This window comes from Phyllostomus discolor, chromosome 13, assembly GCF_004126475.2.
Source record: "Phyllostomus discolor isolate MPI-MPIP mPhyDis1 chromosome 13, mPhyDis1.pri.v3, whole genome shotgun sequence".
Classification (NCBI taxonomy): Eukaryota; Metazoa; Chordata; class Mammalia; order Chiroptera; family Phyllostomidae; genus Phyllostomus; species Phyllostomus discolor.
The window spans coordinates 52,314,172-52,340,760 of record NC_040915.2 but is presented as its reverse complement, the minus strand read 5'-3'; the positions used below and the strand labels follow the sequence as shown (position 1 = coordinate 52,340,760).

Sequence of the window (26,589 nt, the reverse complement as noted above, 5' to 3'; positions counted from 1 at the left end):
AAGGGTGAAATTCGTAGGCTGCCTTCAGAGCAAGGTGCTCCCTTGCCGGGTTCCTTTTGGAAAGTCCTTTCGGGAGCCCATCTCTAAATGCACTCCTTGCTGATCCCGGGGCGAGGTGCTTAGGAATAAAAGTTCAACCGTTTGTCTGCCTAGACACTGAAGTAGAAGCAGCTCTTGAGGACCCAGGGGCTTCCTAAAGGTCTAGGAAATAGTCCTGCAGGACCTCCTGTTGGGAACAGCACAGCTAGCTCTTGAGCTCCCTGCCCATGTAGCCTCTGGGGACACAAGGCATGACGAACCCCGGCCGTATGGGGGCTGAGCAGTTAGTAGTGCTGCTCGTCTGAGTTCAGTGCTCGCCTGTGTTTGCGAGTGGCTGAACCCCGCGGTCTGGATTGTTTTCAGGAAGCACACAGTGTACTACGGTGGTTTCCATGGAAGTCACAGGGTCATCATCTGGCTTTGGGACATTCTGGCCTCCGACTTCACGCCCAGCGAGCGAGCCATGTTTCTGAAGGTATTGTATGTGTTACCTACACATGCGTGCGTGCGTGCACAGACGGCCCCATGAATGTGGGAGGCCAGCGATGTAGTAATTTACACTGGAAAAATTAAATTATCGAGAGGACCTCATATCATCAGTGTGATGATATGCCCTGTCCCGTGGGCAGACCTAGAGGGTGGGTCAGGTGGAAAGCATAGGGCTCGGGCGCGTGGGGCTCAGCACTCACCCAGCCCCTCTGCTGGTGCTGGCCTCGCTGATGCCTCCCCCTTTCCTTCCTGTCATTAAAGAGGTAAACAGTGTGGAAATAGAGACAGACAGACAATCTCTGTTTCTAAGGTGTAGGACTTTAAGAATCTCCGTTTCTACCTGCCAGGGACCACCTCTGTGTGCTGCCCTTTTTCTCAAGAGTGTGAACATCAGTTCCACGTGCACAGTGTCCGGATAAAACACACACAATCAAGTAGGCGGATATTAGTGTATCTTTGGCAGATACATTGAGCAGGACCCCTGGGCTGGTGTCTTTAAAGTTGAAATGTCCCCCCAGGGCCCACCGTGCTGTGTTTGGTACTGACACCAGCAAAGTGTTCGCAGGACACCGGACGGCATGCCTGTCTGTGTGTTGTGTGTGTGTGTGTTTTTGTAACAGCGGAATCAGATCACTTGACCATCTGCTCTTCTGTACGCTGTTTCATCATCAACATTTTGTTGTATTCTGGGGCTAAATTTAAGTGCCTTGAAATATTTTTCTTTGGCCAACATCTGGGTTTCTGGACTGGTCTCACATGACCCCATGGACAGAACCATCACCAGTTGAAATGGCAATGGGATTTCTTTCTCCTTGGTTTGTCATCCCAAGCAGAGGTCATTCCCCTGGGGGAGGCCATGACCTCAGTCCACAGAAGCAGACCTGCTCTGGTCGTCCCTACAGATCTCAGGGGACTCAGGGTGGGCATGTGGACATAGGTCCCACAGTTGAGTCTCAAGAGAATCGACTCGTTTTTCCAGTAGCGCCTCTTGTGGGCACAACTGTCGGCCTCGCCTGGAAAGAGGGAAGCCGGTGTCTCCTGACCGTGCATCCTGCCCCTGCAGTGGGCGGGCGTCTTTGGAGAGCCTGCCCCCAAACCTGCAGTCCCTGTCGCAAGGGAGTGGGTGTGACTGTGCTTTCTTTAAATGTGACGATGGCACATCCGAGGGCTTCCCGGGCCCTCCACTACCCCTCCTGTCCCGGGGGACAGAGTGCCCCTCCCCCCTGGCAGCCCCAGCTGGGGGCAGGCAGCAGGCCTGAGCGCCTGAACTGAGATGTGCAGATGCTTCCAGGTCTGTCTCCTCCTCCTCAAACAGGCCGACCCACACGGCATCGTGGGGTGAGGGGATGAGACTGGGTTCACGGAGTGCTCGGCGGTGCGGACACTCAGCAGTGCTTTCTAAATGGGAGCCGTTCTACGGGTTTTGTGGTGGGAAAGAAAACTCGGGTTTTCCCTGCCACCTGCACGACAGTCGCCCTGGAGGCCACTCCCCCAGTGCGAGTTGGCGTCGTTCCTGGACTCTTCGGCCGCACGCTCTCCTCCAGACGCCCACAGATGACTAGTCATGTCTGCTGGTGTGGCGCTCACGTGCTTTAGCCCCCGTGCGCAGCCCTGCGGAGGGGTCAGGTGTGTCCCCGTTCCTGGCCTAGTGTGCCGCTGTGGCCCTCCTGCTGGCCAGGCAGCAGTTAGTGACTCGTGGCTGGAGAAAGGAGAGAGCGCAGCTGACGGCGGGGCCCTCGAGCCCCGCTGCCCCCTGACCCCGCCTTGCCTTGCAGTTTGTGACCAGCTGCTCCAGGCCACCGCTCCTGGGCTTCGCCTACCTCAAGCCTCCGTTCTCCATTCGCTGTGTCGAAGTGTCGGACGACCAGGTACCACTGCTGGGGCTGGGGGAGGGTGTGGGGGGAGGCTTTCTGCTGGGCCCACCCTGCAGGGTAGGCTGCTGAGCTCCGCAGAGCCAGGGGAGAGGGCCCCGCAGGTCAGCAGCGGCCAGGAGGGCAGGCCAGCCCTGCCTGCTCAGCTCTCCGTCCCTCTCTCGTCACTCCCTCGGGGAGGAGTGGCTGTGGGCGTTCGAGTAGCTGCTGGTCTGGTCAGGCCTCCCGGTCAGGGGCAGTGTGGAAGGTAGGGGTGAGGACGTGGGCCTGGGCACTAAGCAGGCACCAGCCCCCATGCCAAACCTCCACCTGCGGCACACGTCTGGGCAGCCGTTCCGGTCCCTGGTCCATGAAGGAACAGTGAGCGCTGTAGGGCTGGCGTGCTCGGTGGGGCTGGTGCCCAAATAGCAGTCGGCCCCTGTTAAAACTGTCGCCCTCCCCCACGCCTAACAGCCTGGTGGCCTGTGAGTGTCCCTGTGTTCCAGGAGGCTGCAGCCAGGGGTCCAGGTCCCTAGGGCACTCGCTTTAGGAAGGCTGCCCAAATCACAGTCTGCCACGGGCCACCGCACCGGCAAGGTCTGCGGGAATGTCAGGCTGCACTCGGAAATGTTTTGAGACCGAACATGTTTTTACGGTACTCTGGCTCCGAAAGCTAATTGGTGGCTACTTGGAAGGCCCTGGTTCCTAGTGTGTATGTGACACAGGATTCCCCGTGCCAGGCTTGAGGGTCGGGGGTTGTCCTCAGTTTGGGGGCCGGCCTGGGCAGTGGTAGGCGCGCCCACAGGCCCAGGTGCGCCAAGGCAGGGCGCTGGCCAGGGCCTCTCCCCAGGCCTCCTGGTGGGCAGTGGCCCAGGCTCCCACGCCAGGCATCTCCTAACCCGGGTGCGGTGTGTGCTTGCAGGACACCGGGGACACCCTGGGCAGCGTCCTGCGGGGCTTCTTCACCATCCGCAAGCGGGAGCCTGGGGGCCGTCTGCCCACCTCCTCCACCTGCTTCAACCTGCTCAAGCTGCCCAACTACAGCAAGAAGAGCGTGCTCCGCGAGAAGCTGCGCTACGCCATCAGCATGAACACGGGCTTTGAGCTGTCCTAGCTTCCGGCCGCCGGCCCTCCAGGACCCCTGGCCTCCCCTGGGGGTGTGGGTAACAGCGGCCCCCAGACCCTCTCTATAGCCATGAGACGCCCCTGTGGCCCCAGAACTTCGGATGCACACGTCGACTCCACACAGCATTCTCCACTGACGGGAAGGGGCGTCGGAAATAAACCTCCGGGTTCCGCCAGCGTGGGTCCTTCCCTCCCGCACCCCCGCGGCCTGGAGCCCGGCCCGTGACTGCGAGGGGCCTGTCTTGTGGTAGTCGGGTCTTCTCGTGAGTCTCTCTCTCCTCGACCTCCTGCATGAGCCGTGCGTGGGCCAGGCCCAGGCACTCGCAGACTCGGGGAGGTTTCCGTGACGGGCCTTAGGGCACGGAGCCTAGTTTGCGTGAGACACTCTCCTTCCCTCTCTGAAAACTACTCAGGTAAGGCCTTGCCCAGCCTCTATGCACCCAGCACAGCCTGTGCCTCCTCCGTCCTGCCCCCAGCAGCCTCTCTCCAGACAGCCAAGTGCACCCGCTCCCCAGAGAGGCCAAGGCGCTGGCGGGGGAGGCCAGGAGCACAGGAAGTCCGGGTGGCTCCCGCTGGGAAGCCACGTGGCAGCCCCTCCCCAGCTCTCGCCTCCGGGACCTGAGCGGTCAGCAGGCCGGGCTGCCGGGAGCCTCCCCTGGCTTGCTCTGCGCCCTCACGCTGGCATCCTGGGTGTACCAGGGGAACCCGTTGGCCCGCAGAGCAGCTGCGCTTCTAGAAAGTGCTGGCTACTCCCGAAGCCTGCTGATTAGCGAGGTGCGGCCGCCTTCCTCCTATTTGCCACCTCTTACCTGGGAAGGAACCAATGTTAGCCGAAGGCACCCACCCCTTCGCCCTCGACCGCACAATCCCGAGAGCCTTGGCCTCGCCCCGCCCTTCCTTAGCACAGGGGCCCCGGGAGCCCTTCGCACTGACTCAGCTCGCGAGGCTCAGGAAACTCACGGCCCTCTGGGTTGGTTTTCTTTGTTGTGGTGGTTTTAAAAGTTTTTCTCCATTTTCCCTCTCAACTCATTGTGCTCGCCTGTGCTCATCCTTCATCTTCACCACGAGAACTTCACTCTGGCTCCAGGGCGTTGAGGCAGAGGCCGTGTGGGCGGTCTGCGTTCACACCCCCACCCCGCCCCACTCATCACACCCGTCAGCCTCCCACCACGGAGCCTGAGCCAGGGAGAAGCCAGGGGCGCCCGGTCCCCCCCCTCTGCCCGGAGGAGCGGCCCTCTCCCCAGCAGCAGAGCGCCGTCCAGCAGGAGCCTTCCCGCGCCCGTGGCCCATGTCAGAGGGCGTGTGCTGGGTGCCAGGGTCCGTCCTTGCCCGAGCCTGGCTGCACGAGTGCCCCGGCTTCGGGAGAACGGACCGTGTGTTTTTATTTTCATGACAAGACAGCAAGGAATTTAAAGACAGACAGGAATTTACTATTTAAGATTTGTTAGTAACCTCTGACTCTGTGACTTGCTGCTCTCTATAAATGCTCAGTTCCTCCGAGGTCTCTTGTGCACACGTGTATGCAGCCCACGCAGGTCACACGTGTACGCGGCCCACGCAGGTCCGTGCGTGTATGTGGGGCCTTGTAACCGCCGGCCTGCGCACAGAGATGTGGTCCGTCTCGAGTCCCGGTGCCCGGGAGCCGCGTGTGGGACTGGGGGGCTGGTTTCGAAGCACCAACATCCACCTTGGTTTTGTTTTTTTGATGAGGAGGAGTAGTTTGTGATTTCATTTAAGTTCTTCTCTTAAGCAGCTGGAAACATTGCACTATTTAAAACACTAAATCTGTGCTTCTACAGCTGGTGTTCCGCGACACCCGACGGCTCTTGATGGCTCTAAAAAGTCACGGGGGTTTTGTTTTCACAGATAACTTATGGACTAAACTCGATCAAAGGCTTTATTAAATTTGTACTTCAGCCCCCGGTGGCTTTGTCCTGCTTTCTACCTAAAAGCGCGCTTCCCGACCCTGTGCCCCGTAGCCCAGGGTGGGAGGCGGCAGGCGCCAGGTGGGAAGAAGACACAGGGGCGATGTGGCGGCCGAGTCCCGCCGCCCAACCAGAGTTAGGGCGGTTGGCAGTCTGTCACGTTCGCACCCAGTTCTGTTGTGAGAAGTCACACACTTCAGATACAGCTCAGGTCACCTCTGGGCCGTCCACGCTCCCCCCCTCACCTCACCCCCTCCTCCCAGAGGCAGCTGTGACCCCTCCGTGCCCGTTCCAGGGAGTCACGTGTGAAGGTGGCAGAGGTACCTGTGGCGAAGAACCCAGACCGTTCAGACGGGCTCGGGGCAAACCCTGCAGCTTTGCCCGGACACGCCCAGCCCTTTGCCAGGAGTGAGGGTCGGATTGCGGGGCACACGGGGCACACAGTGTGTCTCGTCCTGTTAAACACACCCAGCTTTGCACTCAGCAGAAAACCCATCTGCCCGCATTCCCAACTCCACTGTGGGTGGCTCTTCCCCTCCCCTGGGAGCTCTCACTGCCCCGCCCCCTGGCCTGGGGGCACCTGAAGGTCAGAGCAGGACACTGGCCTTGAAACCCAGGGATCCGGGACAGAGGCGTTGAGAGCCCGACAGGCCCTTTTGTAGCAGTTGGGACCCAGCCGGGGCACCCAGGAGGGCTTCACACACCGAGCGTCCCTACCCCCCCAAGGAAAATATGCTTCGGGGTCCCCAAAATACATTGGTAGCCTCCAGTGTGAGACACGCCCACCTAAAATCTAAGGCCTCACCCTATGACATTGTGGCTTGTAATTACAAGCTCTCTGTCCAAAGGTAAAGTTTATAACTAGGAAAAAGTAACGTAATTATTAAAACGAAGACAATTTTAACGCACCGACAACTTGCGAGGGCCTTGGAGCGGCTGGGCAGAGCCCAGCAGGAGGAACGCTGGTCTCCCTGCTCCCGGCTGTACTGACGCTGTCAGCCTGCCTCCGTCCTGGTGGCCTAGCGATGTCACCTGCCGGAGTGTGTGATAGCACCTGGCCAGGTGGACCACCTCTGAGTTTGGCTGATGGGTAGGTCCAGGACCCCTTCAGCCCTCAGACGAGTGTCCTGGAACTTCCTAAACTGGTGAGAGCAGCTGAACACTGTGGGAGGCAGGCCGTTCCGTGCACTGGGCGCCTGCACCGGACACGGGCTCCGAGGTCCCATCCCCACAGGGACGGGCCCCTCCAACTCTCCCCGACCTGCTTGTGTCCCACCCGGGGACGCTGGCCAGGGAAGGGAGCCTCACCCTGCATGCAGGAGAGAGGGGCCGTGTGGAGTCTGCCGTGCAGCCCGGATGGCTTTGTCACAATCACAGATGGTGCCAGATGGGCCTGGCAGCTGGCAGGTGTCCCAGCCAGGAGCTGGCCCGGGAAGCCAGGCTGCCAGGAAGTTAAGGCTCGCATCCTTTCATCCAGCAAGTAGGCACTCAGGAGCCACCTCTGTCTACGGGGTGGGTGCTGGGGTATAGACAGGAAGGGCGTGGACACCGCCCTGCCCTACAGAGCTCACTGTGGGGTGGGGGAGGGGGTAGAGGCAGAACTAATCCAAGCAGATCTGTGGTCACATGCTGGCCACTTGCCCCCAGTGCCTAGTGCCGCACTGATGGGGAAGCCACCTTGTGGCTGGGAAAACTGAAGTTCCCAGATGGGAAGCCCCTTGTCCAAGGTCCCGGGGTCCGTACACGGAGGCCAAGACCCACACCCCGGCCTGCACACTCCAGAGCCTCCCCCAGCACCAGCAGGCAGGAGGGGGCTGGGAGGGCCTTCCAGGGAAAGAGGCCAGACTCCAGCAGAGCCCCAGGGGCTGCTCTGTCCCTTGTGCAGGGCCTGCTGTGCATGCTGCCCTTCCCTGTCCCACTGCGCCCACTTTGCCAACAAGGCCTGCAGCGTTCTTAAGGACTCTCCGAGGATCCCAGAGTTCTGTCTCCCCTGGTCCTGGCAACACCAGGAGAGGTGACAATCCAGCACTGGTCCCCAGCTACAGAGCTTTTTAAAAAGCAGAGGAGGACTGGGGGAGGGGGTACCTGAGGACAAGATGGCCCGCTCTGCTCTATGGTCATCCCCCCACTTTACCGAAGCTCCCAGGCAGAAGGTGGCTGCAGGAGTGTTGGGACCCCCCCCCCACTTGCACAGCTCCACACTCCTGTCCCAACAAGCGGCAGCCCCTCCCTCTCCTCCCCACGGAGGGACCCAGGTGGGACTAGATCAGCGCCTGCCTGTGGAGCCGCTCCTTCGTGCGCTGGGCACCGGAGCCATTCGGGACTGCTGCGTCTCCTTTATGAAGGCCCTGTCCCTCGGGCCCCCAAACTGCCTTAGTAGTGGCAGTGAACTTGCTGCTGCTTCCGCAGCCATGGCCAGAGGTCCTTGGTTGTCCCTCTTGGTTTGCTGTAACAGTGCCCCCTCCCCACCCCCGCCCCGACCACCGTTCTTCAGCTGTAAGCAGCCAAAACCAGCTCTGCTTCCCGTGGATAGGAAGGGAATTGACTAGCAGGTACTGAGCACCGGCGGACTGGGCCGGAGGCAGGACTGGAAAACACCAGCGTCCTCGAATGCCAGCCAATGGCCGGGGTGCTGGAAGCCAAGTGTCCAGGCTCAGGCTGCCCAGGGGCAGCACTCGCGATAGCCAGCGGTCTTTGGCAGGACCAGCCCCCGTCTGCTCTCTGGGCTTCCAGACGCTGGGGGGGGGGGGGGGGGGGGCAGTGGCTTTGGCTGCGGGGGGGCACCCTCCTCTCATCTGAACACATCCCAGGGACGCAGATGATTTCAGGAAAAGCGCTTGTCAGTTTCTTCCCTCTGCTTTACTGATGTGTGTTACACAATCAGCCTTGGTCAAATCCAACCCAAACTTGCTTTCCAAAAACATGGAAAATACAAACAAAAAATGAAAATTAAAACACCCCTAGCCCCATGATCAGAGATAAGTATTGTTAACACATGGAACGGCTCTGTGCATTTTTTCTGTGGTACATACACTCACACATGCCTCTCTTACAGGAGTCAGATCCATAATACACCATTTGGTTTTGTTTTTGGAATTTTTATTGTTCAATTACAGTTGTCCCCGTTTCCCCCCCATTACTCTCCCCTGCCCTACCCACCCCTAACTCCCACATTCAGCCATCCCCCACTCCAGTGTCTTTTTATAACTTGGTTTTTCTTTTTTTAAAAAAAGATTTTCTATATTTTTAGAGAGAGAGGAAGGGAAGGAGAAAGAGAGGGAGAGAAACATCGATGTGAGAGGGAAACATCGATTGGTTGCTCCCCCCACACCTCCTATGGGGGACCAGGCCCGAGACCCAGGCATGTGCCCCAACCAGGGATCAAACCTGTGACCTTTCGGTTTGTAGGACACCACCATTCCACGGAGCCACGCCGGTCAGAGCTGACTTGGTGTTTCTTTTTTTTACTTAATAGATTGTAATTTTCCATAGTAATAAATCTGGAGGCAGTATCATTTTCCATAGCTTTATGATATTTCTTATAGTTCCTTATCGTTAAATATTTACTTTTTTAATAACTAGCTCTTTATTGTTGGACAATTGTTTGCAAATTTCCACTGTAATGAGCAGCACTGCGCTGAAAAAAAAAATCTTAATAGCTCCACCAATATATCTATTTCCTTTGGAGAACTTCTCAGCCGTGGAGATGCTGGGCCGTAAGGATGCACACTTCTAGGACTCGTGTCTGCGTTGCCAGATTGCCCTCCTGAAAGGTCGTACCTGCCTCCAACGCCCCCAGCAGCCGAGAGTCACGTTTCTCTCTCCCTGCCGAAGTCTGCAGGGGGAGAGCCACAGGCTTAGAACTCTCTCCAGCTGCTGGGTCCTGCCTGCGGCAGGACCCCTGGGGGCCACTGGAATCCAGTTCCTGCTCTCCCAGTCCCCAGCCCGAAGTCCCCCGACTGAGTCCATTGCCAGGCGGCGGCAGGGTCCCAGTGCCGCCTGGCATGGCCACCGGCAGACCCTAACCTCGGTTCCCACGCAGGCACTTGGATGTCTTTTCTCGGGGCCTGCCGGCCACACCTGTGACGGGACGGCGAGCTTTTGAGTTATCATCAGCCTTATTTCCCTCTACAGCTCCCACGGAGTTAACAGATGTACGCACGTCTGAGGCAGTCATGCGGCAAGAGACTTTGGGGCCAATCCTTCCCGTGTTGACAGTGTGTAATCGAGGTGAAGCCATAAATTTTATAAACAAGAATAAACGACCCTTAGCAACATATGTCTGTTCGACCCTTCCAAGGTGATCGTAAATAACGGCGCCTGCTCGCTGGGGAGGGGTGCGGGCCACGGGATCCAAGCCTTGGGAGCATGTGGTGGCCGGGGAGAGACCCCCAGCCACCCCGAGGTCCCAGGTGCCTTTCTGCCACTTAGTTAAGCAGTTCTCCGGCTGTCTCTACCCCCGTGTCCCCAAACTGACAGCTGCGTCTCACCCCCTTCTCAGAGAGGTAGCTCGTAGTGGGGTCAGGAGGGCCCTGCTGGGTACACGGTGCCCTCTTCTCCCCTGCCCCACCTCCTTGTCAGCTACGTCCTCATCACCACTGTCCCAAGATGGCCGCCCCCACGGGACTCGGAAGACCAGCATCCTTGTCCAGGCTCTGCTGCTGCCCACAGGGTGACGTCGGGGAGTCTGCGTCACTGCAAAGAGGTAAGTGCCGGAGGTAGACACACTCGAGTTCAAACCCGAGCTTGGCCTCTTTCTCACTGTGTTTGGCCAAGGTGCCATCTCCCTGTGCCTCAGTGTCTGTGTCTGAAACAGACTCTACCAGCCACCCGATGGGGCCGCTGTGGGAGGACAGGCGCAGTGCACATGCGCAGTGCACGTGGGGGCTGCCCCCGTGTTGCCATGGTGATGCGGTTTGCAAAGCTCCGCGCCTATGAAGAGTTCATTAAAGGTCAGCGGGTTATTACGTCATCATAACCATCACCATCATCCCAGTAGACACTGGGATTCTGAGCACGTGACCGCGCCCCTCTGAATCTCAGCTTCCTCACCTGTGCAAGGGGGAGAATAACTGTGCGTGCCTCGTGGGGTTCTGCGAACGAAGGAGACAGAACCCCGGCATTGTGCTGCAGTCGAGCAGACGCCAGTCGTGGGGGTGGAGGCACAGGGCCCGGATTCAAGGCCTCGCTCCGCCTCCTGGAGACGCGTGGCCTCAAGCGAGGCGTTTCTCCTCTCTGGGCCCCGGTTCCCTCCTCTGTGAAGTGGGGAGCTGGTCTCTGAGGTCCCTGCCGGCGCTCAAACTCGTCTGTCGCTTCTCCCTTTCACCTTGGCACGGAGTTCCTAGAGCCCTGTCCCGTCTGGCTGGGACCAGACTGCCTGGAGGCCACCCGCCTCCCCTGCCCTCAGCAAGTCCAGACAAACCACAGGCATGGCTCATGGGCCTCTGGGCTTCTCCTGGGCCCGAGCCATTCGAAGTGCTTTGAAAAGGATAGAATGCGATTCAACAGCAAGAGCTGCGCTTTTTTTGAGCTGCTACCATGTGCCAGGCCCATGGGTTTACTCCCTGAACCCTTGGAAGCTGATAGCATCACCAGTTATGAAAGGTGAGGACTGCCCTGGCTAAGTGTAGCTCAGTGGATTGAGCTCGGGCTGCAAACCAAAGTGTCGCAGGTTTGATTCCCAGTCAGGCCACATACCTGGGTTGCAGGCCACGGCCCCCAGCAACCACACATTGTGTTTCTCTTTCTCTCTCTTTCTCCCTCCCTTTCCTCTCTAAAAATAAATAAATAAAATCTTAAAAAAAAAAGAAAGAAAGGTGAGGACTGAGCTCACAGTGGTTAAACTGTTCCCTCAAGGTGACTCAGCAAAGAAGTGGCAGGGCCAGAGCTTACATTCTAATGATAATAATAGTAACAATAACGATAATAATAGCTGTTCACGTTGCCAGGGGTGTGCTGTCCTTTGAAATGGCCTCACTGAGCTCTCCCCACGGCCCCGTTGAGTAGTATTACAGCAGTCCCCCCCATCCGTGGTTTCACTTTCCATGGTTTCCAATGGTCAACCATGATCCAAACATATTGAATGGAATATTCCAGATTTAACCCATAAATTTTAAGCTGCGCATCATTGTGCAGAGTGGGATGGAATCACGTGCCTGCTCGCTCTGTCCCACCCTGAGCACATCCACACGGCAGACCCTCGCTGCCCAGCAGTCACTTGGTGGGCGTCTCAGTGATCAGAGAGAGAGACCACGTTCACATCCCTTTTATTGCAGGATATTGTCATTATAACCCTTACTAGTTACTGTTACTCTCATACTGTGCCTAGCTTGTAAGTGAACCTTTATCACAGACACGTGTGCGCTGGAAAAACCAGGTGCACCTGGGACTCGGCACACCCGTGGTTTCAGGCACCACCTGGGGCCTCAGCACATGTCTCCTGTGGTTAAAGGGGGGCGGCTGTATTACCCTTCCCTCTTCACAGGTGAGGAAGCAAGTCTGAGGAAGACGGGATGGCCTGGCCGGAGTACGGAGCTCGGAAGGGACAGAGCTGAGCTTGAACTGCCCGAGGCTGTTGCTCCCTGTCCCGCACAGTCTTACAAGCACCCAAGGTCACCCCCAGCGCCCCCTGCCAGCCCCAAATGCTCCTCATACTTCAAGGCGGAGCAGGCAGCCTTGTGAGTCCGATTCTCTCCTGAAGAGGGGACTGCCCTGGTGATTCTAGAACACGGATTCTTACCTAGGGCTTCCACACAATTCCTTGTTTTGTGTTCGAACTGTGGGCGTGTGTGCGCCTCTCCCCAGGGAGAGAGTAGCCTTCATCAGGAGTTTCGGATTCTGTAGAGTTCGAGAACAAAGGGACCTCCCCCAAGTTCCTGGGTGTCCCCAGCCTGCCCGTTCCCTGCCTCTGCTTGGGCTGGACCGCTGTCTTCCCTGAAGGACTCCTGGAGAAGACAAGCGACAGGCCCAGGTGCGTGCAAGCTGCACCCCAGGCGGGCTGCAAAGGTGAGTCTGGTCCCCTCAATAAGGAAGATGGGACCAGCCTGGGTCCCGTCTCGCCAGCGAGGTTCCCGGGCTGGTCTGAAGGGGGAGGTCAGCCACAAATCCTCCCAGGCACTGACGCATGTAGCGTTCACGCAGGATTTATTATACAAAGAATTTTATTCAATTAAACTTGAAATGTGTCTGGATGCTCAAAGGTTCAGTAGTGATAACTGGGACAGGGTGACCATAAAACTGGATGGGCTGTCGGCGGAAGGTGTCGGGGAGGCGGCCAGGGTGACATTGCACCTGGTGGGGGGTTCGGGCCCGGAGACGTTTGTCATTGGGATGTGTTACAAGTTCAGGCCGTGGAAATTACTCAGTGATAAATGCGCATTAACAACAGCCGTGAAAAATATCAGTTAAGGGAAACTGGGTTGAGAAATGAGACAGCGGAATCTATTAGTGCCCGACATTGTTCTCGGCAGCCCGTGATGAACGTGACTGTCACGTGGCCACAGGGTGGGGGGAGGCCAGGAGCACTGGGCCAGGAGCCCCAAGGCCACGCCCTGGGCCCACGTTGTGGTGCTGACTCCCTGAGACAAGGGGGCATGCTCCCCTGAGCTTCAGTCCCTCACCTGCAGAGCAAGGGTAGGTAGATGGGCCCCCTCCAGGGCTGCAGTGAGGCCCGGCCTGGCCTGATGCCGGTGGGGTTCTAGCTGATGGGATGTCCCACCACCAGCGCACCTCCGAGGACGGCACCAAACCTGTTCCCGGGAGCGGGGCCTGAGCGCGGGTGAGGCAGGGAGCACTCCCCTGGGGGCACAATGTACGGGAGTGCCCCAAACCCCAGGAAGCAAGATTAAGTAATATTTTCATGCAGCATTTTAAAAATTTATGCACAAAAAATATGATCAACAAGGTGCCGGTTTTAAATAAAAGCCTGCGTTCCTCTCCCAACCCCACTCTCCCGGGCGGCGGGGACGATCACTCACGAGGGCCGGCAGTGGGTGCACACAGCCGGGGCGCACCAGGCTTTCTGGGGAGTCACGTGTTTTCACTGCGGGGCTCTCGTTACCTCTTCCGACCGGGTGCAGGACCTGGGAGGGCATCTTGGTGAGTGTGCGAGGGGTGCGCATCTGCCTTGCCTCAGGCTCCCCTATGGGGCTTCGTAAAGCGCTGTAGGTGAGGAAAGGGTTCCAGCCACCCCATCGCCCGGCCCCCGAGACAGGATGCCTGTTCTTCCCAGGTCAGGGCACAGGGCACGCCTCCGGAGATGCCACATCTGCCCCGCACCGGGGGTGTCTCCCAGGGAACTCTGCGGGTGGAGGGCAGGTGCAGAGGGTGTCCTGGGAACCTGGGTTAAGGTTGGGCCTGTGACAGTCCGTCCCAGGAAGGGCCAGTGGGGACAGGATTCGGCGACAGGCAAACTGCCTTGTTTCAAAGAGCGTCGCTTTGGGGTGCTATATTCACCCGGAGAGCTTCTCCCGTCCTTTGTGGGGTGTGTTTCCCCGAGGCTTGGCCCTCGGTGTGGGACCCGCATTTCACTGTATCCATGTTGCTCCTTCCTGGAAGATTCGGAGGGGTGGGCGGGGCTGAGTGCAGGGAGCTGTTTGCGGCAAGCTCCTGGGACAGCATCCTCCACGGGGCAGCCTGCGTGCCGGCACGGTGGGGCAGTCCACGCCCGTGGGCCTCCCCGGAAATGTCTGTGCTGCCACCGTTCTCAGCTCTGCTCTTGGACACCACGCCCCGGCCGCGCTCCAGACCCAGTGCTCACCACGGACTGGGGGGCGGCCAGACGGGGCTGTGTCCCCGACGGCTTCCACTTTCCCTCACGGTCCAGCCACGGCAGCCTGCTGGGAACTAAAGGACCCAGAAAACAACACGGGCTGATGTGCCGGCCAAGAGGACCGCGGAGCGCCCAGCCTCTCGGAGCCTCTCGGAGCCTCGCTGCTGCCCCATGCTGACCGGGCAGCCAGTAAATACAAGTCGGCTGCCGGGAGCCCACGGACATGTCCATGGACGGTGAGCCCTTCTGAAGTCATTTCCTGCAGTTAGCAGCGTGGGGCCTTCGGGGTCTCAGGGCCGCCTCCTCGCGCTTCATAAATATCCCCCTTCCCAAGGACACAGCTGGCGCTGGCAGCGTCGTGTCCTGGCGGGAGGGAGGGGTGGTGACAAGTGCGATGAAATACAGCCGTGGCGAGGATCTCAGGCGTAAACCCGCCAAGTGCGGCATCGGGGAAGGAGGGCTCGTCTGGGTCGGCCTCGCCGGAAACGCGAGATCTCACTGTCTCAAGCGGACGATGTCCCGCCTCAGCCTCTGGCCCCTGTCCGCCTGTGCAGGGCGTGCCCTCCTTTGGGTGGCGGTGCTTCTCCGTCCCCAGGGCCTTCCCCCCCGGATGGAGCGAGGCACCCCTTGGAGAAGGTTCTCCAGGCTGCACCCCCACCGCACGCTTCTGCCCGTGCAGAGTGCGCTCAAGGCCACACCTGTCGACCCGCAGCTGTCCTCGCCCACATTTAGGTGGTGACAGGCGGCTCAGCTCCCAAACCCCGTCTGTCTTCCCCTTTATAAGTGTGACATTTGAAGACCCTTTGGCACAGGTGAGTCACAATTATATTTCCAAGGGCCTCGGGTCCCGCTGCAAATCCTGGGACAAGCCGAGCTGGTGGTGGGAGAGCCTCCCCCCGCCCCCCCCCTCCGCACACACACTGTCTCACACACACACTCAGTACAAACCTTCCCCACTTTTATTCTTTTTCGGGGCAGCTGCTTCTCATTACAGCAATCACTTTACCTCTCTTTCCTGCAATACTGACGTCAATCCCACCGCCTCTAAGACCAAGGAGAGCCTGGGGATGGGGGTGCAGGTTCCCCAGCAGCCCCAGCTCCTGGAGGGAGGTGGCAGGGGGTCTAAAAGGCGGCTGAGTTTGGACAAAAGACCAGCCTCCGGAGCCAGGACACAGAAGGCAAACCCCCCTTTTCCCGAGAGCCACCCCGGAAGGGTTTACAAGGCTCCCTCTTTCCATTATTTCCAAGTGCCTCAGATTCAGTCCGACGGGTCGTTTTTCTTGTATATTTTTTCTCGGTTCCCCTCCTTCATGGCCGTGTATCTGGCTAAGGTGAAGAGATAGTCGCTGAGCCTGCAGGGGCAGAGAGAAGCAGGCGGAATGATCCGAAAGTAGCAATCAATGCTAACCGGGTCCTCCCCCTATTAGCCTTCGAGGAGGAAATATAAATCACGGGCCCCCGAGAGCATCGGGTGGGACATGAGTATCGGCCGGCTTGGACTTGATGGATGGCACTCGGGGCCGGCTTCGGTGAGCGCCGGTGCCTGGCTCTGGAGCCAGGGCTGGGGGGCTCCTACAGGACAAGGCCACTGCTCCCACCCAACCCCACAGGGCTGGTGACTTTGGACCACTTCCTAGGCTGCTTTCTGCACCTCCCAGTGACCAGGACCTGTGCCTCCCAAACTGGAGCATGCACACAGGTCCCGGGGATGCTGGCCACCTGCAGACCCCGCCTCAGGGCAGCCGGGCCGGGCCTGGGACTCTGCCAGTCAGACCCGCGCCAGGGGATGCGGGCGCTGCTGGTCTGAGGGCCTGCTCTGCTCCGAGTGGAGGCGTCTAGAGCAGGGTGCTCAGCCTCCGAGCTACTGACTTTCTGAATGCCTCTGTGGTGGGGGGAGGGGGCTGTCCTGTGCGCTGTGGGACGCTGGGCAGCATCCCTGGCCCCCACCCAGTTGTCCCGACCAAACGTGACCCCAGACACTGCCAGGCGCCCCGGCTGAGAAGCACTGGCCCGGAGTGCTCTAGTGGCTGGAGCCTAGCTCCTCTCCCCCTTCTTTCTTTGAACCCCAGGGATGAGGCCTCAGCGCAGGAGTTGGGGTGGAGAAAACCACCAGAGGAGACCCCTTGAGAGTGCTTTCAGTGAGTTCAGCAGCCCCCACCTCTGAGCCTCTTGTACTTCTTGTTTTCTTGCAGGGCACTGAGCACCTCCTCCTCCATCTCCCCCTGCCCCACTCCCCCCCACAGGCCGGCTCCAGCGGGTCCTGCAGGAACCTTCCCCACCCCGGCCGGCCGGTTCTCCCCTCCCCACGCCCGGCAGCCCCGAGGTGTCTGTTTCTTACGTGCTCATGACACCTTCCTTGCAGGGGGAATGGACTGACCCAGCCCTCAGAACACTACGGGGCTGTCGGGGAGGCAGGAGAGGAAGAGGCTGGGAAAATTCCTTGGCCAGTGGAATGAGGAAAACTGAAACAAATACTTAAACCAGGCCAGGAAAAAAGTAAATGAACATACAAGACCGCACAACTGACCACCTGCTAATGAACGGCAGGACCTTATCTTCCCGAACCCAGGACACTGAGGGGCAGGTGGTTTACAGCTCCCCTCCCTCCCCAGCCGGAGCGAGCGGCCCAACCCGCCCCGGTCACGGGGACAGATAATAGAGGGCCGGTCGGTACCGTGAGCGCTGGCCAAACCCCAGAGCGGACGGAGTCAGGGGAACGAGTCACTAAAAAGCCCAGTTAGAACCTGACAAACCCAAGACACGAGCAAAGCTGACCAGAGAAGGATGTGAAACTCCCCAGTACAATGCACCCGTGTGGACACACCAGCACAAGGCAGGCCACACCCGGACAGCTGCTGAATACTCTGTCGAGACCCTCCCCTGGGACCTCCCCTAAAACACCAGCTTTTAGAAAACAAATAAAATCCCTTAAGACAAAGGCTGCCAGCCCCTTCCTCAGGCGTGTACTTTCGCTTTCCTTCTCCTACGCTGGAAGGGGCCCCCCAACACTTGCAACCAGGGGAGCAGTGGGTGGCGGCAGCTCCTCCCGGACTCATCCCCGGCACCTGTCTCCAGGGGCTCTCCTTGGCCTCTGTGACTCGTTTCCTGCATCCACGCCGCCCAACGAGGCTCCCCTTTGTCACTGTGCCACCCTTTCCTGAGTCCGAGCACCTCCGCCTAGCCTCGCCCCCTCTGTCTTAAGCCTTCCTTTGTTTCCCTGACCCCAGCTTTAGTAAAATGCACCCTCTAAATCACCTGGAAAACCTTTCCTGCAGGAAGCCCGGAGCCCACACACTCCAGACGGTGCTGGGGCAGACCCGCCTTGGTCTGGGTCCCTTTCCAGTGACGAGGGCTCCCCCACGGAGTCGCTGCTGTGACCAGGAATGCCACGTGCCTCGCCCCGCTGAGGCCCACCCCCTCACAAGCGGAAAGGAATGGGTCCGGACCCATCACAGTCCAGCCCATGTCCCTGTGGGAGGAGTGGCCACAATAAGAGGCCAGATCCTGGCTGCGAGGCCACTTTCTGGACACCCAGGCCAGCTCCCAGGGGTCCCCAGCTCTTGGCCTGCTCTGGGCACTGGCCCTGCCCATGCTAACACTGCACAAGCCCAGGCTGGAGCAGCACCCAGTGGGGCAGACCTTGGGCCAGCCTCGGCCCTGCTGTGGAGGCCAAGCGCAGGCCTGCAGGGCCCCCCACTGGAGCTGGCCTGTGCACCGGGTCCTGTGCTGGGGCCTTGAGCCCAAGTGGTCCCGAGCTTGCTATGCCTGGCTGTCCCCTCTCAGCTCGCACTGCCTGGGGGCCTTGCGGGGAGGGGGCTGGCTGTGAGAGGGTCCTCAGGGAAATGAAATAATGAAACGCAGTGAAATGAAATGGAAGTAACACCATTCCATTGCTGTCCCTTCCCATAGTGCGGCCTGTTTTTCAGGGAGAGAGCCATCTCCAAATTCCACCCAAGTACCTGTTTAAGAACTTGGCCACGTTTGCATCTGTCTCACCCATCTGGACCAGAGGCACCACCCTGGAAAGCGAGGACACACAGCATCACACGGGGTCAGCGCACTGCAGGATCCGTGGCTGCGTCCCAAGCCAGCCTGTCGCAGCCGCTGCAACTCGACCTGCTGTCCTTGCCCGTCTACGTGGACATTCTGGACAGCGCACCGCTGCCTGCTGAGCACCAATGACGACGGGGCAGGCCCTTCGTGCATGTCACGTCTGCCGAGTAACCCTTGCTGGGAGATGCTGTCCCCAGACTGAAGTTTGTGTCCCCTGCCCAGGGGGCTTTTCGCCTGTGGTGTCCCACGGACACGTCTCCTGCCTGGTGGACTGGGGACCCCTCCTCTGCTCGGCCATTCCCCACGTTGGGGCTTTGGGTCGTCTCCAATTGTTTGTTACGGTAAGTACGGCTGAGGTGGGGCTTTGTACAAATGACCACTTTCTCCTTTGGAAGCCAAAGCTCTTTCTGTTACACAGGATCCCTTTCAGAGCAGTGTGGGCCCAGGAGCCTTCCGTGGGGATGGAAGCTTAGTGGTGGAGGGCCGTGCACAGAGCTTGGGTTTGGACCAAGCACACCTGGGCCCCACTCCACACTCCTGCCACGAACCACTCAGGGGACCCAGGCCCTAATGTCACCTCTCTGAGCTCTAGTTTCCTGGCCCCTGTAAAGTGGGGGCTGCCATAACCCCTCTCCCAGGGTCATCACAGGGAACCAATGAAAGAATGACTATTGGTGTCCAGCACAGCCCTGACTGTGGTCTCACAGCAGGATTTTCCATTTCTCTGGGAGGCTGAGTGGTGGCTGGTCTAGGGGTGGTGTCAGGTTTTGTAATAACCTTTGGTTTCACTGAAAAGGCTGCCAGTAGCTCTGGGGGTCCCTCCTCTTCCGGGCTCTGAGTTGAGGGCTTGGGGTAGCAGGTGGCTGGTCTGTTCAGAGCTTCCACCGGCACCCCCACAGGCACGTGGGTCCCCCGGGCCCTTCTCTACCCAGTAAGGTCCCTTCATGTCACCCCACGGCCTAAATAAGACCCACCAGTGGCCGCTTGCTGCTCCCAGGGCACAGGCAGGCCCCTGTGGGCCGGCCTGGGCTCAGCCGCTGGCCCCCTGAACACCGTGCCCTCACTCTGGTTCAGACGCCCGGCCGCCTCTCCGTGCTTTCAGTGTGGACTGCTGCCTCTGCCCTCGCCGTCCTCTTGCCTGGACTCTCTGGCTCGCCCACCAGCCCTCCCACTCTTGGCTCCCACAGCACGACTGAGAGAGACCCTCCCCGTGCCCGGGCTGGGTCACCCTGCACCCCACGGCCTCCTGCACAGCCCCTACCGCAGCGTGGGCCCGGCAGTCATTTCTGCTCAGCTCACACTGCCTCCCTAAGGTAACCCCCCAGGAATGGGGCAGCTGGGGCGCAGGAGGGAATATTCACTGAATGCCCTTCGGAATGTCATTCCATGTGAGTGCTACAATGACCAACTAAACCCACGAGGACCGCTGTCCCCCGTAACTGCTTGTTTCTCTGCAAGCTCTGGTCTGGGCGTGCAGTTACCTCGAGTGTCATCTGTCTGGTCATAGATCCTTACCTGCCTTCCACAGGGCAGGGCTCTCAGGGCAGGGACGTGGTCTGGCCTGGCGTCCACCGGGCACCGTGAAGGAGCCAGGAGGTGTGCTGATGGGTGTCTGGGTGGCATGGAGGTCACCCCACCAGCCCTCCTCCCACTGACCAGGCTCCTGCTCCCTCTCCCTGGGCCCCTTACCGTCTCTCAGCTCGGCGGCACATGGCCCGGCACAAATGCAGCGCGGAGCTGCTCTTGCCTCCCGACTGAAAGGAGAAGGGAGCGTCGGCTGGGGCAGAGGGCTGGGCGGGTGTGCCCGCTGCCAGCAGGGAGCTCCTCGGGCGGGGAGCTGGCCCGGCACCCCAGCAGGCAGTGATCTGCATGCAGGGTGCCCTGCCAGGGCCAGCCACTGGCCACCTCCCCCCAAGAGTGGACAGAGCTGGGAGGGACCCGGGAGGGTCTGCAGGGGACCTGGGGGAGAGCTGTCACTGCAAAACATTAAAGAGGGGGACTTAATCAATGCCCACGCGTTTCTGTCAGGACACTGGCCTGCAGCTCCCCCCCTGCACCCCACCCCCAGCTGAGGCTGCCCCGTACCTACAGGCAGAATGAAAGCCGTGAGGGGGGGCAGCTGGCTGGAGTATCTGTCGATCCACTGCTCCAGCTCCAGGATGCGGCCCGTCCCAAACGCCGTGTGCTCTGGGGAGTCAAGGAGCAGGACATGGCCGTGAGGCCCATGGCCCGAGGATCGTTGAAGAGCCCACCCCACGGGTCCATCTGCCCGATGCCCTCCAAGCCACTCCCACTATTTCGAAAGGTTCCTTCCCACTCAGGGGCTGTGGGACAAGCCGACCAGGGTCCCAGGTGATACCCAGGAGAGCCCTCGCCCTCCGCCCTGGCCCCCACGGGGCCCTCTGAGCACACACAAGGGGTCCAGACAGAATTACTTAAGTGGGCCTCCCTGGCCGAGGAGCGCGGGGTCGCCAGGGCGGAGCCGACATCCTGCAGGGAGCACTGGATCTGGGAGGGCAACAGAGGGCGTGAATGAGGCTTGATGTTGGGGGCCAAGTAGAGGCCAGGCGGTTCCCTGTGCAAAGGCACCACGTGACTGAGCAAGGCCTGTGGGGGCTGGTCTGTTGGGGGCTGTCGGAACCTTTGATTAGCTGGATTTAAAGGCTAGTTAGCGAACTCTGTCTGGACACCAGCCCTGCTGAGAGGGGACCTGGCTCCCTTGGGGACAGCTGGGTAATGCTGGGTTCCAAAGACAATGAGCGCCAAGGGCCCAGTGATGGTCAGCCGGGATCTTCTCACCCTGACCCTCGTGTCTCCCAGGAGCCTGGGCCCTGGGACGTTTGTTTTTCTTTTCTCTAAAGTGACAGCTTTTTCTGACCTGTAACAGCCGAGTCAAGGGACCATGCCCAACAGTGCCTTCTCAGTTACGAAGGACAAGGCCACGGAGAGCACAGTCCGTGGAGGCGTGTAGGGTGTTTCAGGGGCGGGGAGTGCGGCTGGGTGAGGCCGGTGCTCCGAGGGGTGATGCGGGGTACGTACAACAGAGATGGCCCACTGAGCTCTGCTGAAAGGGCTCCAAGGCCCCCGTGTGGCAGACGGCGCACAGGCTCCTGTGCGGACGAGACCCACACACGCCCGTCTGACTGTGCCTGGCCGGGGTCCACTCGAGCTGGGTAGTGGGCTGTGGGCTGTGAGAAGAGGAGCTCTGTGACCTCTGGTAAGATGGCCACTGTGACAGTGTGCCAGGAGCAGGTCACAGCCGATTACCAAGGCCCCCGCAACCCAGCAGCGGACTGGACACTCCCTGGGCTGCCAATCAGCAGACCCTGAGTGAGTCACGGGCTGCCTGCCGCCTGTGGCTTTGGTGGGTGGGGAGCAACAGTACTAGCCACGGGCTGGCGACTGCGGCGATCCCCCCAGGGGACGCTGGGGAGAGCCGGCCCTGGCGTGGGGGTCGGATCCCCGCTTCGTTGATCTGCGGCTGGGGGGTCTTGGGCAAGTCGCCCTTCCTGGGCTCCTGCAAGGATCAGGTGGGATCCCGTCTGCCTGGCCATCTCCCGCAGGCCCAGCCGGCGGCCCGTGGGGGACAGACTGGGCCCACAGGGGAACAAGTCGCAGGTGCCCCAGCTGGGAGCAGGCGGTTTGACACTCCTGGTGATGTCCACCATTGGAGTGGAGGCTTGGGGTCTGTGGACCCCAGGAGAGGCGCCCAGCCCAGCTGGAGGCAGAGGGAACGGGGCGGCACTGGGTGCGGTGATGTTGGAGCCGTGACTCAAAGGACAGGAGCCGAAAGCCTGGCGGTGCTCATCACATCAGAGCCCAGCTCTCCCTCTGCCAGCCCGGCTCAGAGATGCGCGCAGCGGGCAGAGATGACCCCTGGGGGAGTGGACAGTTCCCCATCACCAGGCTGAAAATGCTCCTCCATCACACAGGAGGTGCCTCGTTCACAGGAGGTCCCAGCCATCGAGGCCTCCCGTCCTTCGCAGTCCCCTCCCTGCCCCCCATCTGCTCAGCCTGGCCCGGAGGACTGACGCGGGCTGAGGGCTGACTGTCCCGGGAGCTGTTTCTAAAGGTGCAGGTCAGCAGGCGGCCGAAGCCTGGGACACGTCCTGGGCGTTCCAGGGAGACTGTCCCCGTCCCCATCCCCATCTCCGGATTCCTCTCTGTGGATCAGAGCCTCTGGTGCCCAGGAGCAGAACGGTTATGCTCAGGACCATAAAGCTCCCTGGCGGAGGGCTCGCCTTTCTTGACCTCCTTGCTACTGACATTTGGGCCGTGTCATTCTGTGGTGGGGACTGTCCTGTGCACTGTAGGATGTCTAGCGGTGTCCCTGGCCTCTACCCACCAGAATGTCCACCTCCACCTGTGACAACCAAACATGTGTCCAGACATGCCCAGGTGTCCCCAGGGGCGCAGAGAGCACTAGCCTTTCCATTGCCCTCTCTTGTACTGGAGGGAGGAGGATCTCCATGTCCCCATTTTACAGACGGAGAAACTGAGGCTCGGAGGAAGAGTGACTAGTCCCAGTGACACAGAGAGGAGGTGACAATTGAATGGCAAATCCGGTTACAAGTCACCAGGCCTCAGGGATAAAAAAAAAAAAAAAAACCCACCTTGGGGCGAGGCAATGTTACTCACTTTCTCAAGCTCTTCAGCAAATGGGTGGCCCTTTTCCGCAATTAATTCCATGGCAAACCTATGAGGCAAAAGGAAAAAGAATTTGCCTCCCCAGGCTCTGTCTTGCTTGGCAAGGGTCGGCAGCCTCGGAGACCAGATGCAATCTCAAGGCTGCATGATCATTACATCCACGGCTGCCCAGTTCAATCTCGGCCTCAAGACCAATCCCATCTGCCTTACCCAATAGCTGAGCTTAATTCATCTGTAGTTCCCAAAGCTTCAAACACCTGGTCGTCTTTGGACCGCCGTTCTCCAGTGAAGGTGCTGGAAAACCCTGTGAAAAACAAGGTTAGCTGCCTTAAAATAGGACATTTTTTTTCCTGCTATGCATTGTTCGGAAAACTTCCTATTTCCAGTATAACACACACACAGAAAAGTGCTCAGATCACAAGTGCACAAGTGGATGGACTGCTGCTGACTGACTATACCTCTGCGACGGGCACTCGTGTCAGGGAAGAGAACTCGACCAGTGCCCTAGAAGCCCACGTGCACCCCCTTTCAGGGGTGGTAACCACTCAAGGGTAACCACCATGCGCACTTCTTCCTTGATGTGCTTTTAAACTTAACAGCCATGTACTAACCATCCTAAAATGAAATAAGGCATATATATGCATGTTACATATACATTGCAATTATATTTCACATGAAACCAAAGGGCTCTGTATCTCTGCACGGGTCACATTTCCCACCTTTCTCCCCCAAAACCCACTCCTGACAACCAGGAGCTGGACTGGCAACATCAGATAGGCTCTGGGGCTCCCAGGTGCCGGCCTGGCACCAGCCTGGCATTCAGGAGTAGGCTGCCGTACTCTCTGGTTGAACAGAACACCGTCAGATGAGCCGCCTTGTGATTACGACAGATCGAGACCAAAACGGGACGCCGGCTATCACGTGTGAGCAGGGAACACTGTCTCAACTGCCAAGACGACCAAGCATCCCCCTCTCCTGGCTAATGTGACGGCCGCTTCTTTATCAGTTACCGCTTGGCCCCTCTTGGCCCCTCTCCCCTTCTAGACTGAAAGGACTGAGATACCTAGTCACAGAATTACCCTTGCTTCTGACATCACCCAATCCAGAGCAAAGCCCTACTTACTCCAATGCTTTCCCCAAATCACCGAACACAAGCCCAGTCCTAAAGTCCTTTCCAGGTCCTCTTACCGAGCTGCCCCACCTCCAGTTGCAATGAGCCAACTGACCGACTTTTTCTGACCAGATTGTCCCTGGAGGTCTTTGCCTGGAGGGCATCAACACTAACCACCTTCTTTGTCATTCCTATGCATATTTTCTTGGTTTTAACTGTGGTAACATATATGTATAAAACTTACCATTTTAACCATTTTTTAAAATATTTTATTTATTTATTTTTAGAGAGGGAAGAGAGGGAGAGAGAAACATCAATGTGCGGTTGCTGGGAGTCATGGCCTGCAACCCAGGCATGTACCCTGACTGGAAATCGAACCTGTGATACTTTGGTTCGCAGCCCGCACTCAATCCACTGAGCTACGCCAGCCAGGGCCCCCATTTTAACCATTTTGAAGGGTACAGTTCTTTGGCATTAAGTACATCCTATGCTTTGTTTTATACCTTTGCTACGTAAGTACGCAGGAAGGTCTCACTTAACATAGCGGATAGGTTCTTGACACCACAGAAATGATGTATAACAAAACCAATTTCACCATAGGCTAATTAATCCATACAAGAGTTAAGGTCCACTGCATCTCATCAACCTGATCAATGACACTGAACGACATGACGATACTGGAGGACCTGCTGTGTGTACACAAAACAATGCACACTAGTGATCTGCGTGGTTTTAACTTTAGAAAATGGTATTATACTGATACATCCTTTTTTCCTATGCGACAATATGTCCTGCTACTTCTTATATCACCAAAGCAATCCATGCTGGTTAGAAAAAATAATGGGCTAAAAGTAGGTACAGTAAACAGTGAAAGCCCTCCTGCCCATCCCCTGCTCCCACAACTCAATCTCCCTCCCAGGGGTTCTGAGTGTTTGGATCGTTCTGCAACTCGCTTTTATCACTGGGTGGATTGGGGGCCTCTTTCATATCACCTTACGTCTTGGTGTCGTATTCTGAGATCTGCCACATACTTTTTAATGGTTGCAAAGGATTTGGAAGAACTTTAAAATGGAGTCTTCCACGTCTCTGTTTGCATTTTCCACCTGTTCCACACCCTACCTTTATCTCCTGTTTTGGTGTAAATCTTGGGGATCTTGGGTGTCTTCGAGGAAGGCTGTGGCCTAATGAGAAAACAGGCACCAAGAGGCGGTGAGTGGGGATGGGTTACACAGTGGGGCACCTCCCTCTGTGGGTCCCAGTTTGCTGCTCGTGGCCTCAGGGGCAACCCTTGCTGCCCCCTGACCCCCAGGCTCAAGTCCCCTGTTGACATCCCACCCCTCCAATCCCTTTGCTGTAAGCCCTTTCTGGGCAAGACACATCCGTGTCTGCAGAGTAGCTGATATGGTGCATTGTTCAAAGCAGAAGCTCAATAAATATTCACTGAAAGAATTTATCAATCAGTTCTCCACAATCCCTGCACAGTGCTAAGCAGATTACCGGCCTTACCTCCTGAAATTAGCCCTTTCCACAACCCAAAGGTAGGCACTGCCTGTGACCTTCATTTTACCGTTAAGAAAACTGTAGCTCACCCACCTTCCTAGGTCTCCCAGGGAGAAGGAGGGAGGGCTGGGACTCATGCCCAAGTAAGACCATCTTCCTCTGGACCCCAAACTGTTGCTTCTACTCTGCACAAACTTTTACCCTCTACTCCACCAAGTCAGGGCCTCTTGGAGGGAAAGAAACATAGGCTGCTTACATTCTATGAAACTTCAAAATACTCAGAAATAAAGAATTGCCAAAACAAGGTTCAAGAACTGGCATTTTCAAGTAGGAGAAATTCAGAGTTCCACATTATAATATGACATTACAAGATTACTCATAGGGCAAATGAGTGGATCTATGAATAATATATGACTCCATTATTAATTCACGGTACTCTGCAGGTTCTGAATGGGGTGCAAGTTTCAAGGTGTATGATGACAGCCTTGTTTAGATCACGTGGTGTCTCTGTGTCTGAAAGTACACACTGCTTTGGGGAAAGATGAAAATCGGAATTGAGGCCCCTTCCGACTGTGAAGCCAGGCATGGCGGCCCTCCTGGCCCACATGGGATATGCTCTGCCCTGAGCTTCGATCGGACTTTTCTTGTGCAATGAAATCTTGTTTCCTGGCTTCTAGGTGCCTACACTTTCACGGTGACGTCAGGACGGAGGCCGTCACCTGGTAGGTGCACGGTGACCTCACATTGGTGTGATGTAATTATGGTGAACACAATTCCAGGTGTTCAAGTTACCCTCCCAGGCAGGCACTTACCTGTCCCCGTCTTCCGCGCCCGGGGAACCGCGGCTCTGGAAACGGGGACAAAGTAGCCTGCCGGCCCCGAGGCACCCGCGAAGGCCAAGGCGGCCTCCCAGGGCCCACATAGCCGAGTGTCAAGCCACTTTGTCGGGGTTGACCCCGCCAGGCTCCCGTCCAGGTCCCAGGGTGACTCCGCCTACCGCCAGCCACGCCACCTCAACCTTCATTTTCCATTGGTCAGTGGCTCTCAGCCCAGGGAGGAACTCTCCCAGGGTCTCGTTTC

At 58.3% G+C, this 26,589-nt stretch overlaps 2 protein-coding genes across 8 annotated transcripts in view; one reads left to right on the top strand and one right to left on the bottom strand.

Moving 5' to 3' along the window:
- Positions 1–3,894, top strand: part of UBE3B (ubiquitin protein ligase E3B) — a 43,747-nt gene extending 39,853 nt beyond the window's left edge. For all 3 annotated transcript variants that reach the window (XM_028527394.2, XM_028527396.2, XM_036014852.1), the window contains exons 26-28: positions 403–514; positions 2,304–2,396; positions 3,301–3,894. In XM_028527394.2, coding sequence (XP_028383195.1) covers positions 403–514; positions 2,304–2,396; positions 3,301–3,492 — 397 coding nt within the window. In that variant the 3' untranslated portion in view covers positions 3,493–3,894. The remainder of the gene's footprint in view (positions 1–402; positions 515–2,303; positions 2,397–3,300) is intronic.
- An 11,245-nt stretch (positions 3,895–15,139) lies between these two features.
- Positions 15,140–26,508, bottom strand: MMAB (metabolism of cobalamin associated B). 5 transcript variants are annotated; one of them, XM_028528291.2, is made up of 9 exons: positions 26,322–26,505; positions 25,129–25,190; positions 23,109–23,202; positions 22,890–22,947; positions 20,687–20,759; positions 20,341–20,438; positions 19,941–20,005; positions 18,158–18,217; positions 15,362–15,550 (listed from the first exon to the last, which is right to left on the bottom strand). In XM_028528291.2, exons 1-9 carry the CDS (start codon positions 26,429–26,431, stop codon positions 15,457–15,459), a joined length of 714 nt encoding a protein of 237 aa, XP_028384092.1. In that variant the 5' UTR covers positions 26,432–26,505; the 3' UTR covers positions 15,362–15,456. The 5 variants fall into 5 exon arrangements, with proteins under 5 accessions (XP_035870748.1, XP_035870749.1, XP_028384092.1 ...); XM_036014857.1 differs by lacking the exon at positions 18,158–18,217 and having other exon boundaries at positions 26,322–26,507; XM_036014855.1 differs by lacking the exons at positions 18,158–18,217; positions 19,941–20,005 and having other exon boundaries at positions 15,140–15,550; positions 26,322–26,508.
- Between the last annotated feature and the right edge of the window lie 81 nt (positions 26,509–26,589).

What these genes read in the sequence shown, in the direction of transcription:
- MMAB (XM_036014855.1), bottom strand. Translation starts at nt 26,431, where the DNA reads ATGTGGGCCCTGGGAGGCCGCCTTGGCCTTCGCGGGTGCCTCGGGGCC. An exon ending in CACCAAAACAGGAGATAAAG is followed by an intron (nt 23,203 to 25,128) that starts GTAGGGTGTGGA and finishes TGTTTTTCACAG; the next exon opens with GGTTTTCCAGCACCTTCACT. An exon ending in TCACGGCTTTCATTCTGCCT is followed by an intron (nt 15,551 to 20,340) that starts GTAGGTACGGGG and finishes CTGCCCCTGCAG; the next exon opens with GCTCAGCGACTATCTCTTCA.